General features: G+C 38.6%; 1 protein-coding gene across 9 annotated transcripts in view; it reads right to left on the bottom strand.

The window, feature by feature from the left end:
* Positions 1 to 13,048, bottom strand: part of PPFIA1 (PPFI scaffold protein A1) — an 82,885-nt gene that overhangs the window by 34,344 nt on the left and 35,493 nt on the right. For all 9 annotated transcript variants that reach the window (XM_089521390.1, XM_089521395.1, XM_089521386.1 and 6 more), the window contains exons 5-12: positions 10,156 to 10,230; positions 8,892 to 8,993; positions 7,598 to 7,819; positions 3,598 to 3,744; positions 2,526 to 2,660; positions 1,602 to 1,685; positions 1,210 to 1,341; positions 319 to 381 (exon numbers count right to left, since the gene is read on the bottom strand). In XM_089521390.1, the coding sequence (XP_089377516.1) occupies positions 319 to 381; positions 1,210 to 1,341; positions 1,602 to 1,685; positions 2,526 to 2,660; positions 3,598 to 3,744; positions 7,598 to 7,819; positions 8,892 to 8,993; positions 10,156 to 10,230 (960 nt within the window). The remainder of the gene's footprint in view (positions 1 to 318; positions 382 to 1,209; positions 1,342 to 1,601; positions 1,686 to 2,525; positions 2,661 to 3,597; positions 3,745 to 7,597; positions 7,820 to 8,891; positions 8,994 to 10,155; positions 10,231 to 13,048) is intronic.

Here is a 13,048-nt window from a genome sequence, read left to right as displayed (position 1 = left end):
AAGACCAAATTTTGGGGAATTATTTGATCTGAAAACAAAAAGGATCCACTGAAGGATTTTTGTGTACTTATGGTTTTTGGGGTGTTATGGCACGGTTGGTGTGAGTTTCATTTGCACAATAAGTTCAGAATATACAGAAGATAAAAGTTTTTTTCTGGTTGTTCATCACAGCAGAGGATGAATATGCTCAAAACATGTATATTTTAATGATAGTGCTAATTTATACGAACTTCAAAAAAAGATGTTATTTCTTCTCACATCTGAATGAATAAAGAAGACCTATGGAACAAAGTGATATGGCTTATTTTCAAGTTATACCTTTTCATTTTGAAGTTCGTCAATTTGTTTCTTAGTGTTTTCAACTTCACGAAGAAGTGCATTCTGAAATTGAATTCATTCAAACAAGTGTTAATATTGAACAAGCAGAACTTCAGTTTTCAACATTCTTAATTTTGAAAAGTTACTACAGATTATAAATACCACCTATATTCTTTTAAAATGCACACACTTGCTTTATTCCACTGTTTCCATTATGGGTTCTACAAACCTTTTTGTCTATTTTTCTTAAACACAGTTCCAGTATTTTAAATTATCTATTTCATTTAAAGATGTAGAGTGCTCTTCATAATTTGATCCCAAAATGGTTTACAATAAAATATGAAACACCATGAAAACATAGCAACAAAAACCAAAAGTTTAAGGATAGCAGAAGGCTGAGCAGACAAGCTCAATCCTCTGTTTTACATAAATACTATTCAGTTCCTATTCAAGCATGTTTACGCAATACATGAAGAAGGGAACACACAATTGCTCTTCTCTGACCATGGTTCTGTAACCCATACATGGAGTCTGAACTACAACATTTACCATGGATGTACTCCATCTCAGTTCATACCCTGAATTTCCAGAGTTCCAGCTCATGTGGAGAGCCTTCAAAGATTAAAATGGCTCTTCACTTCAAATTCATCACTGTCCACATACAGGAGGGTGATGGAACCTGGGACAGAAAGCTACAACATTTCTCATATGTTGGCTAAACACACTTTTATTTAACACAAAAAGCAGTTCTATTTGTATTGTCCTTCCATTTGTTCTCTGTCTCACCATTAGCAGCTGGGTGTCTTTTAAAATATAAATCAATAATTTTGGAAAGTGTATTACTTAATCTTGCATTGCATTTCAAACAATAATTATAATATTAACAATTACCTTCTCTTCCAGGGCTGCCATTCTTTCTTTAAGGTGAAGCTGAAGTCTTTCATTGGATTCTGACAAAAGTTTATCAACAGTATCAGATAAACGTTTATTATGCTCTTCATTCATTTTCTCTCTTTGTCGAGCCTGGATTTTGAGGTTGATGGGGGAGGAACAGTAAGAAAGAGCATTAAATTACCAATTAGTACCTTTCAAATGCTTTACATTTGTAACAACTGATAACTTCTAAGCCAACTTTTCTACCTGACATTTTCTGCTTTTTGGCCATAACCAATTAAACTTTTTGTGGAACAGCAAGCAATACTTTGCACTACTAATCTGAAATTTCATCAACTTTCTATGTGTTCTAGAGCAGAGGGGCTCTGGGCATCCCTGTCTTAACATACCCTCAGCAGTTCCTGGTTTTTCTCCTCCAATTGTGCTTCCATCTGCCTCAATCGTTCTTCAATGTTACCATGTCTTTCTTCAGCCTGTAATTTTAAAATCATAGTGTTAATTAAAACCTAAGAATATATCATACTTTATGCAGATTGCTGTTTTCGTTCACATGTTGCAAGATGTGTCATTGCCAGTTTCCAGAAAAACAGTGGATGGATTCATATATTTAATGAGCAATTAATCTCTCATCCCAGGACATCTTGTTCTGGTGACTTGTGGCAAATGAAAAACTGAGGAAACAAATAAAATTTGCATTTGCTCATCTTACAATAAAGAAAAAATATATTCATGATTGTTTCTTCCTCATATTATTTTAATATGTCTTTTTCTTAGCAACAGCAACGAGCAAATGATTAGAAACCTCTGTGAAAGTTCTGTCTTCTTAAATTTGGAAGTATGCTCTGACAGATTAGCATCTTTCGCTTCAGAATCCCCAGAAGGTGAACAATTAGGTTACAAAAGTAAATAATAAACAGTGAGGAGGGGGGAAATATACAAACAAACAAAATGGTAGCCAAGAACCCATTTGTAAATATTAGATGTAACTTTATTTGAGGATATAATTCACTCAACTAGGAACTGAAAATTTATAAACTATGGGTTTATAATTTATAAACCCACAGCTGGCAAAAGAGTTGCTCAAACAACCCCCTCCCCTCAAACTTTTAAAAATTAGGATTTTTTTAAAAAAAAATTTTGCCTTAGATCTAGATCTCTGGAAAAATACACAGCACTATGGCATGCCATTTTATTGACAAGACATGGAGAGACAGATTCAGGAACATAGGAAGAAATGAATTACTAAGAGAAAGAAATTAATTACTAAGTGCTAATGTTTTCAGCTGAAGATAAGCTGTACTGCGTAAACTGACCTTAGTAAGTGCAGCAACTCTCTGAGCTAGTTCAGCCTCCACTTCCGGTAGAGTTTCAGCTTTTCTCAGAGTCTGCTGCAATTTTTGTTCTGCTAGTTCCAGTCGTTCTTGTAACTGCCTATTTTTATCTTCACTCTAGAAGCAAAGATAAAAGAATTCTGCTTATTGCTACTACTGTAGGTATTATTCCAGATGTTGCTTTCAACAGCTTTTTTTCACTGCTGAGGAGAATGATTTTGTGAGGAAACAAATGTATGAAATAATATATAAAAGATATTATAGTATCTAGATAACATGGATCATAGCTCACATACAATTCTAGTCACATAAACAGATTATTTACATGTGTAATGCATTAACATGCTTATTCTTGTTTGAAACAGAGATACAGGAAATAATTTTTCTAATAATTTTCTCCAAATCATATTCTACAAAAATGTAGCCTGTGTGTTCATACGCACACACGCGCACACACACAACAAAAATAAAGGATGGAATGACACAGCAAATTAGAGGTGTATTCTAAAACTAAAAACAAACTCTTCACTTGTTCTCAGTCAGTCTATCAAAGTCTTCTGATATGGTATGTCAGTCATTATTCAGGACATGGTTAGGTATAAACCAAACTTCTAAATTAACTAGTTGTATCAACTGCCTAAACTGTATGCCATTTACAGGAGTGCAAGCTGTCATTCTCCACTGTAGTATGCCAAGGCGTATCTCAAGCAATCACTAAAGGGTTCCCCAAACCCAAAAGATGTTTTGCAAGCAATCTTCACGCATTCTTATATTAAAAGCACATTATGCAAGCTGCTGTTGAATACAATCTGTTATTCACATCCCTTAAGGTAAAACTGACCTGCTAGGTGCCCAACTGCATAGAACTTGATATTCCTCTGATATCAAACATGCTTAACAGATTATTTATTAAAATATTTTCTTCATATTCTGTATTAAAAGATCTTAAGAAAGGGCATAAGCTCTTTCTTATGTTGGTGAATGCTGGAGATGAGCTACATCTACAAACAGAATGCTAGCATAGCTTAAGGAGTGCCATAGTATTCATTTCTACCTGTCGATGTAATGAATCTTTATTAGCTATTTCATTTTCAAGTTTATCATTGAGGTCATGCACAGATGTAGCTTCACGTTGTGCAGCGAGGTAGCGTTTTTCAAGGGTTGTGATTCGCTCTTCCATATCTTCCTTTTGAGCCATTGCCTAAGTTATAAAAATTGCCAGAAAATTTTAAAAATACATGGTTCCAATATACTATGCATTTTTCCTTGTTGCATATGTTGAGCACATTGTCTGGTAAACTAACTTTCAGGGCAATCACAAGATCCATTTACAATATAAATTGCAATAACCATACTTTCCTTTACTTCACATGTAATATTTTATTTTTAAAAAAATCATATCCTTTCTCCAAAACAAAAGATACTCAGTGAGACTAAAAGAAAATCATAATTTAAAACAGAAGAAAAATAAACACAAAACAGAGGAAAACATAGCCAGAGCTAAAAGATTCAGACTTTAAAAAAAAAAAAAACCAAAACAAAGTTATATCCTGATATTTTTTTTAAGTTTTTGTCTGTCACAGAGGGGACATAACAAGAAAAAAGCAGACTTAACCTCCCTCAGAAGCAAGTTCAAGAGTCTGGAAACAGCCATGTGCCCAGTCGATATGCCTCCTGTGGTGGAAGGACTTCCAACCCAGCAAGATGCCCATGAGAGAATGAAATTTTTTACACAGCCTATTTCCAAGTTATCTAGGGCTTTAAAGAGCATAACCAGCACTCAGAACTGTGATCGGAAACAGTGAATGCTGTTCTAACATAAGGATGAGTAAAGTACGGCCATTTTTGTGGCCCTCAGGGGTAAAAAAAAAAGGGTTTCCTCCAAAACACTTCCAAAATGTGTAAAGGGTTTCTCCATCATGTTTTAATGTCCTTTGACTTTTACTATGACTATGGTGACTCTACTAATGAGAGACCTTCAAGAACACCAGTCATCCACTGAACTCCTTAAGTCTTGCAAACTCAGGGCTGTGGCTTCCTGTATTCAGTCAGTGCACCTGAACTGAAGTACAATCCACCCTCTGTATCCGTGGACTTGCCATCCGTGGATCTGAGCATCCATGGAGGCTGGGTGAAGAGGAGGAGGAGGAAGGAAGGAAAATAAGGAGGAAGAGCAGTGACAGCAGCAACAGGACAGGGTAAGAGAAGGGGGAGAAAGGACGAGGAGGTGGGGTAAGAGGAGGAGGGGGAAGGAAAAGGAGGAGGAAAAGGAGGAAGAGCTACGGAAACAGCAATGGGGAGGAAGAGGAAGAGGAGGAAGAAAAGGTAGCCCCCTGCTGCCTGCCATGGGGAGAGCAGGGAGGCTGGCCTTGCAGAGGGGGCAGGGAGCAAAGTGCCATTATCCTCAATGGTGCTGTGGCCGCATGGCTGCTCCTCCACTGAGTACTATGGGACTTGAGCATCTGCAGATTTTGGTATCCACGGGGGGACCCGGAAGACCACATGAAAGGTGAAGTCTTCCTTTTTTGTGCAGTACAAACAGGAAAGCATTATTATTATTACTGGACAGGTATCAAAACTAAATGAACTAAGCTCATATCAACTGTGGCATCCAAGCTGGCATGCATGACAGACCAGAGTAATCTTACAGTGCGCCTGCATCATGCGCAGGCACAACGTATGCTGCTTTCAGCATACACTGAAAGCTGTGCCGGAAAGAGCCCTGGAGCACCCTGGAAGAAGTAATGGGGCACGTGCCCATGGTGCACACACCACGCCGAACCACAACACGGGCACAAGCCCCATTATTTCTAATGGGGCACCAGCATACATGGAATTTGCCTTACGCGGGTGAGGGTTCCATAACAGATCCCCTGCGTAAAGGGCCCACTGTACCTACAAAATGTTGTTAATGTGGTCATAACAGGCTATTGAACCATCCTTTTCTTTTCATAGGCCAGAATGTAATAGGCCTCTGACCACCAGAAAAAGCTGCTCTATGAAAGAATATTTTTACCACTATCACTGACATACAGTAGACATATGAATGTGCTCTAGCCCAGTGTAACTCAAAGTGCTGGTCTGCACAAGTTTTCAGGAAAGAAGGAAATTGTTGTAGACAAGCAACACAAATCTAGCACCAGTCCCCAGCACAATGAGAAAAAAAAATCCAGCCCATTCCCCATTTGGAACAGCTTGAGAAGCATTGCTCTAGCCCAGTGGTTCCCAACCTTCCTAATGCCGTGACCCTTTAATACAGTTCCTCATGTTGTGGTGACCCATACCCATTAAATCATTTTTGTTGCTACTTCATAACTATAATTAAATAGGTGTTTTCCAATGGTCTTAGGCGACCCCCATGAAAGGGTCATTCGACCCCCAAAGGGGTCCCGACCCACAGGTTGGGAACCACTGCTCTAGCCTATCTCTGACTGGACTCACTCAGTTTTCTGACTTCACCACTTGAGAGTTTTCTGACAGCACTGCTCTATCTACAGTTCCACTGTTCATCAACTCATGTTCTAGAAAAGAGGGAGCTCCACATGACTCTTAATCAGTAGGCTAGGGTGCTCAGAATATCTCTATATAGTGATAATAACTCTACATAGTGCATGTTACTAATTGCACAACGATTTATTAAAATTGTTGATTTTCAAATATATGATATTTCACACTCAGTAAAGTGTCCAAAGAGGCTATGACATGAAATAAAAGTTAACAAAAGTTAACTATTAATATAAATTAATGAAGAAATTCTACTGGAATAGTTAGTCCTCTTGAGTAGTAACAAATAGCTCCGCGAATCCCTTGCCTATACCAAAGTAAGGATTGGGGCAACTTTATAGAATGAGTGCCAGGACCTCCTTTAAAGAATTAATAACTATATTTTTGATATGTCTGAGTGTGAATGTAATAAAAATAATTATGGCCCAGTCCAGACAGGCCTATGGGGCGCCCTCGTCACGTGCTAGGGGTTGGCCGAGGATGCTGCGCCCACACGTGCCTCAACCCTAGTATGTGACGAGGGAGTCAAAATGGTGGCGCCCTGTACAGATGGGTGCCGTCATTTTGACGTGACGGATGCCTAGTGTCCACACGTCATGACGCCATAATGATGTTGTGAGTGCGCCATTGGCGCACTGTGGTGTCATTATGGCGCCGCAAAAAGAACCCGCTTTTCACAGGTTCTTTTTGCTCCGCGAGAGAGCTGCGCAGTTTGTCCACTGCGGCTTTCTCGCGGAGCAAACCAGGGCGCCGGCAGACCACCCTTTTTGGGTGCTCTGTACTGGGCCTATATTTGAAATACAGAATTATCAGGTTAATACTGTAAGTACAGTGGGCCCTTGTTATACACTGGGCTTTGGTTACAAGACCTCCCGTGGATAACAAAATCTGTGTATGATCAAGTCCCATTAAATATAATGACGTAGCAAAATGGTATCCCTTATGAAAAATGGAAAATCAAGGTTTGATATTTGAAATTTATACTTTTTTTGAACATTTTCAAACCGTGGATGCTTGAATCCGTGTATAAAAAATCTGTGTATAAGAAGGGCCGACTGTACTAAGTAATGTATTGCTCCAACCAAGATTTATATTGCAAGTGCAGTGCCCACCCTAACCGTGGGCTTGCCATCTGTGGACTTCAGCATCCGCGAATGACAAGCCCCACTGAGTTCAATGGCAGCACATGCATGCAGTCCTGGTAGAGCACTGTTAAACCACTGTTGAATACTGGGGGAATTGATGTCCTGCAGTTTTTGCCATCCACAAGGAGGTCCGTAACAGAACCCTTGCGGACAAGAAGGACCCACCGTAGAATCCAAAAAACAAACAAATTGCATTTTAAATTATAATATAAACAACTATGATGGGAAGTTGAAGTTATATTTGAAAGCTTATTAAAACAGTTGATGAAAATGTCCTAGGAACAGAACAGTTCAATCCTTTCATCAAACCACAAACAAACAATTTATTCCATGAGGTAAAAACATTTCAAGGCATTGAATTTAAGATATTACTAGATATTTTTTTTAAAAATGATAGTTTCTCACCTCTCGTACATCTCTTTGCAACTTCGTATTCATTTCTTCAGATTTGATTAAATCTTTTCTAGCAGTGTCAAGATCTTCTTCCAGTTCTGCTACTCTGTTAGAAAGGGCAGTAATCCTTTCTTTCATTTGGGCTTGCTCCTTTGTTTGTTTGTCTATGACATCTTGAAGTTCTATTACTTTAGCAAGGTCTTCATCATGACTCAGTGAGCCATTAGAAGATCTCTATTGGGAAGAGGATGGTAGACTAGTTAATAAGATACTTTTTCATATTATGACTTTTGAGGGAAGGTTTCAGCTTCACGTGAGTCTCTAACTTCCCAAACTGAGATTATTCTATTTATTACTACTCAAGTACTCCGGGAATGAGTAGATTTTCATCAGGTAATCAATAAAATAACACATCCAATGTAATACACAACTTCTTTCACTTGGTACTTTCTTGCAATAATGTGCTGGAGGCATGTAAATCACCGGGATTTCAGGTACAGATTTCTTCTGCAAAGTGATGACTTTCAAAATCCATGATGACTTTCAAAATCCAGACTTTCAAAATCCATGATTTTGACCCTGAAACCTTCCTTCAACTTTATACATGAGGTCGACTTGTACATGAGTATACTCATGTACAAGTCGACCTCATGTATAAAGTTGAAGGAAGGTTTCAGGGTCAAAATCATAGATTTCGATATGACCCATGGATAAGTCAAGGATAAATCTTAGGGAGCTATAACAAAGGATGGAAAGGGGGAAACACCACTTCCCGCCCTCCTTCTCTTTCTCCCAACCACCTAACACCACTTCCCTGTGCTGGAGGAGAGGTTTGAACATTGGATTGGGAAGGGACAGAAGTGGAGCAAAATGAGGTGTTTCTTTAACAGGAAGGGCAGACTTTCAAATTGCATTGGGAAAGAATAGAAGTGGAGCTAAAAGGGAGTTTCTTTGATGGGAAGAGCAGACTTTCAAATCAGATTAGGAAGGGACAGAAGTGGAGCTAAATGGGGGTTTTCTTCGATGGGAAGAATAGGCTTTTACATCGGATTAGGAAGGGACAGAAGTGGAGCTATATGGGGGGGGGCAGTTCATGATTGGATTTCAAACACACACAAACTACCTCGAGGCATGAAGAGTGGGGCATCATACGCTGTGCTTGTTTCAGGACCTTTCTAAGCAGTATTAGTGTACTGACCCATATATAAGTTGACCAAGGATTTTAGGGTCAATTTTGGGGCATACATTTCTCAACTTATAGTCAAGTATATATGATACACCTCACAAGAACAGATTTTATTCCTACCTTTCCATTCGTGCTAGGCGTATTCTCCTGATCATGATTAATATCAGCCATTCCATCAGCCTGTGTTCTTTTCTGATTGTTCTGTTCCTTCAAAATCATCAACTAAAAAAGAAAATTAAAATACTACATCAAAATCATAATAACATATATTAATTATGAACAAAAAAGGAGCCTTTAAAATGTTAATAATTTGCAGCAACAATATTTCCAGAATCAGAAATACTGCATTCATCAATGTACAGATAACACAATGTGATTTACAGAATACTGTGCTCAATTTTACAGCCAAATTTAGACCAATTTCTATAATCTATTCAAAAGTTAACTTATCCAAAGTATGCCTCATTAACAATATGCACGCTTGAGAAATACTGTCCTAAAAGAAAGAAAAAAAAAACCCCACACACTACTAACAACAATCAATCAATGACTGTAATTTACTTTAAGCAATGCACAGGGTTTGGTTGATTGGTATATAGGACCACCCAGGACTTCCCTGTTTAGAAGAGGGCAAGATGTAAAGAGTCTGTGAACATATGAGGATGAGTTGAAAGAGGTAGGTATGTTCAGAAGAGAAAAAAAAGTCTGAGAGGTAGTATCATACTCATTTTGACATACTTGAAAAAGCTACCAAGCAGACAGAGCAAATCTGATTTTCAGGTAAGGATTAAAATTATTGGGAAGAACTTTATGATAAGAGGTGTTTGACAGTGGAACAGACTAGCTCTGAAGATTGTGAAGACTCCTTCACAAAAGTTTTTAAACAGAGGTTGGATGGCTATATCTCAGAGATCTTTTAAGTGTGGATTGGGAGGGGATTCCATCAGATGGACTTGTGATCCTTCCAATTCTACAAATGTATGATTCCATATTTCTAAATATATTTTATCTGCTTCAGTTTTTGTACCTGTATTGCACACATTTTGTAAATGGTTCTTGGTCATGAGCAATACATTGCTGAGATTCTACAATTCTATGCTTGCTGCTGAAAAACACTTCCATTTATTTAAATTTATTCTATAAGAAACTGAAAAACAATCACTACAGTTCATAGAAATGTTCTTCAGCATCAATTCATGATGATGTAGAAATTTCTGAAATCATTCACAGCATTCTGGGCAAGAACAAGGAAGTGCTGTAGGCAGTTTCGTGTTTTTGGAGAAATCCTCTTCCTTTCCACTACAAGTTGTCTGAATCCCCTGCAAAGCAGCTCCAGGAAGCGAAAGATTCAGGCAGAGTTAACAAACTGATGGAAATTACTTGCCTCCTTGTGTGTTGTACCTAGTTCTTCTTCCAGCAAACTACATCTTTCAAGTGCTACTCGTAATCTTTCCCTCACCTAAAAGATGAAGCAAAAACATGAACACAATGAAATTCTGCTAGCATTACTAACATGCTAGCATACATTTATTGACAATAAATGGGGGACAGTTAAAAATAAAAAAACAAAGCAATTGCCAATACATTCCCATCATATAACTAGAACATTCAGAACAAGCGATCTAGGAAAGATCAATGAGCCAGTATGGATTTAGAGTTCCTACTATATTCCCCGGCAATAAATTTCTAAATCAGACAAGAGTATAGGACTAACTGTTGGCATAGAAATTTGAACGGATGACAATATAATAAGAGCCCAGATGGTTAGGAAGCATGATTATGATCATTTATATTTATATTCTTATTTTGTAATCCGTATTTCCTGATGAGTCATGCATATTAATTTGTTGCAAAAAGTAGTAAAGTATAATGATTAAACAGGATGTTTTTGTTAACCTAGGGGGACATTCTAAACCATATGGACTTGGATCCAATGAAACTCAAATCAAAGCATAAAGCATTTCTGATAACTTATGTTTTCTTATTTCCACACTTCTACATGCTCAGTACTATACTAGTGGGCTACTGGACCTACAGGCAGTTTATTAGGGGGCATAAATAACTGCATCCAAAGGAGAGGTAAGGCCGCTTTGATACGTGAATCTCATTGCTTATTTGACAGGTTAGGGTTCACAGCAAAAAGCAGATATCATCAAAATGTGGGACCACTGCATGCCACTTGACCCTAATCTGTCAAATAACCAGGGGACATCTGTAATAATGAAAGTTTACCACCTTTCCTTGCCCGTGGCTGTTGAGAAAGCAGGGAAGGAGGAAAACTGTCAGAATAGGAACCCCCACAATTGCCGCAATTGTGCACTGGCTGCAGGACATACTGAATGAAGTGAACCAAGCCAAAAAGTGTCTACAGCCAGCCCATGCAGTGATGACACACAGCCAGCATCTTTGAATGGACTCCGTTTCCTGCTAATCAGTGGGAAACCATCCAGTCAAAGGAGGGCAGCCTGCCACCAGTCTTGGCATGCCCATCAAGTCTGTGCGAGCTCATGAGCCAGCCTCCAGGCAAAGTCTCTCAAGTGACTCAGTGCCTTTTTTGCCTCTCAGATATGAGTGGAGCTCTCTTTTGTCATTTCGTCTCCTCTTGCCTTCTTTCTATAAGGAACTTGAGGTAATTACAGAGGCTCACATGTGCGGGTGTGCTGGTTGCAAAGTCTCTCAGTTAAATTGGTACCTTTTTTGTCCCTCTCTCAGATCCCTCAAGTTCTCTACAGGAAGAAGACAAGAGAAAGAACAAAGGAAAGACTGGACCATGCATCTGAGAGGGGGGGAAGGTGCAAGTTGACTGTCAGATTGCAACAAGTGCACTTGCGTGTCATGAGCCGGCCTCTGTATAATAATTCCACCATGTTTTCTGCAGGAATAGAAGGAATTATGAATTTGGACCAGGGGCCAAAAGTGTGGTGCATGGCTACAATTTAGATCTATTGAAGTAGCAGAATATCAAAAAATGAGTCACTGAAAGTTGGGGGATGTCTGTACAGTTTTGGGGATCCAACCCATGGAAACCAAGCAGAAGTATTTGCTTAAGGCATGTTACTACTGCATGTTTTGAAAGAGCCAAGCTGAAAACATATTAAGCAAAATCACTTTATCAAAAGAGAAATGTCCAGAAATTTCCAAACACAAAGACTGGAAAATACAAGCAGGACACAAGTACCTAGCTGCTTTATCAGTCATTATATTGGGTTACATTATTAGTCCATCTAGCCCAATAGCAATAGCAAGTACATTTCTATACCGCTTATCAGTGCACCTAAGCACTCCCTGAGCGGTTTACAATGTGTAAGCTAATTGCCCCCAACAATCTGGGTACTCATTTTAATGACCTTGGAAGGATGCAAGCTTGAGTCAAGTTTGAGCACTTGGCTGATATTGAACTCACAACCTTGTGATTTGTGAGTAAGTGGCAGCAGTACAGGCATTTAACCACTGCGCTACCAGGGCTCAATACTGGCAGCTCTCCAGGGTTTCAAGCAGGATTATTTCCAAGCCCTAGCTGGAGATAGCTGGTATTACCTGGTGGTCTCCCATCCAAGTACTAACGAGTTCCAACCCTGCTTAATATTTTTTTTAAAAAGATAGAATCAGGTATATTCAATAAGTTTGGAGGTTCAAACAGAGAATAAAAAAATAAGGGCACAATATGGCAAAAGTTAAGACTGCCTGCCTCTTAAGTCAATGGAACTTATCCTTAGTGTTTGTGTTACAGTTATAAATATTCTGCCACACTCATCACATGACTTATGTCCTAACATCTGAACTCAAGTGTACATTCTCATCCAAGTTTGTTTCTTATAGTAAAAAGCACGGTACAATTTTGAGTGATAAGGGGCAAAGATTATATTTTAAAATATTCAGTGTTCACTTGAAAATTTTTGTTTAGCAGTTAGATTTCATTTTGGAACTTTATGAAATATTGAAGTATGATTATTTCTAACACTGAAGTTATTTAAAGTAAGGTCATCAATCGGATTTTTAAAAATGACAGTGAATTGAATACTAACAACCTATTGCTGGGAAAATATTCTCAGCACAGCTGCAATCATGGAATACAAAACAAAAAGGAGAAACAAGTTTATCTCCCCTTTACCAGCAGTATCCTGAACCTACTCCAGAGTACAAGGGAACCCCATAAGACACTGAGCAAGGTAAACATGGGTCTGCAGAGAGGGAAAAAATCCACTGAAGTTTTGTCTATTCTTTCTACTCTAGATTGGTGTTCCTACCACAACTGGAAGAGGCTACTCCATTCAAGG

Source organism: Sceloporus occidentalis, unplaced genomic scaffold (assembly GCF_023333645.1).
Source record: "Sceloporus occidentalis isolate IW3139 unplaced genomic scaffold, rSceOcc1.0.p SCAF_4, whole genome shotgun sequence".
Classification (NCBI taxonomy): Eukaryota; Metazoa; Chordata; class Lepidosauria; order Squamata; family Phrynosomatidae; genus Sceloporus; species Sceloporus occidentalis.
The sequence above is the reverse complement of the archived record's forward strand: the minus strand, read 5'-3'. Positions and strand labels throughout refer to the sequence as shown.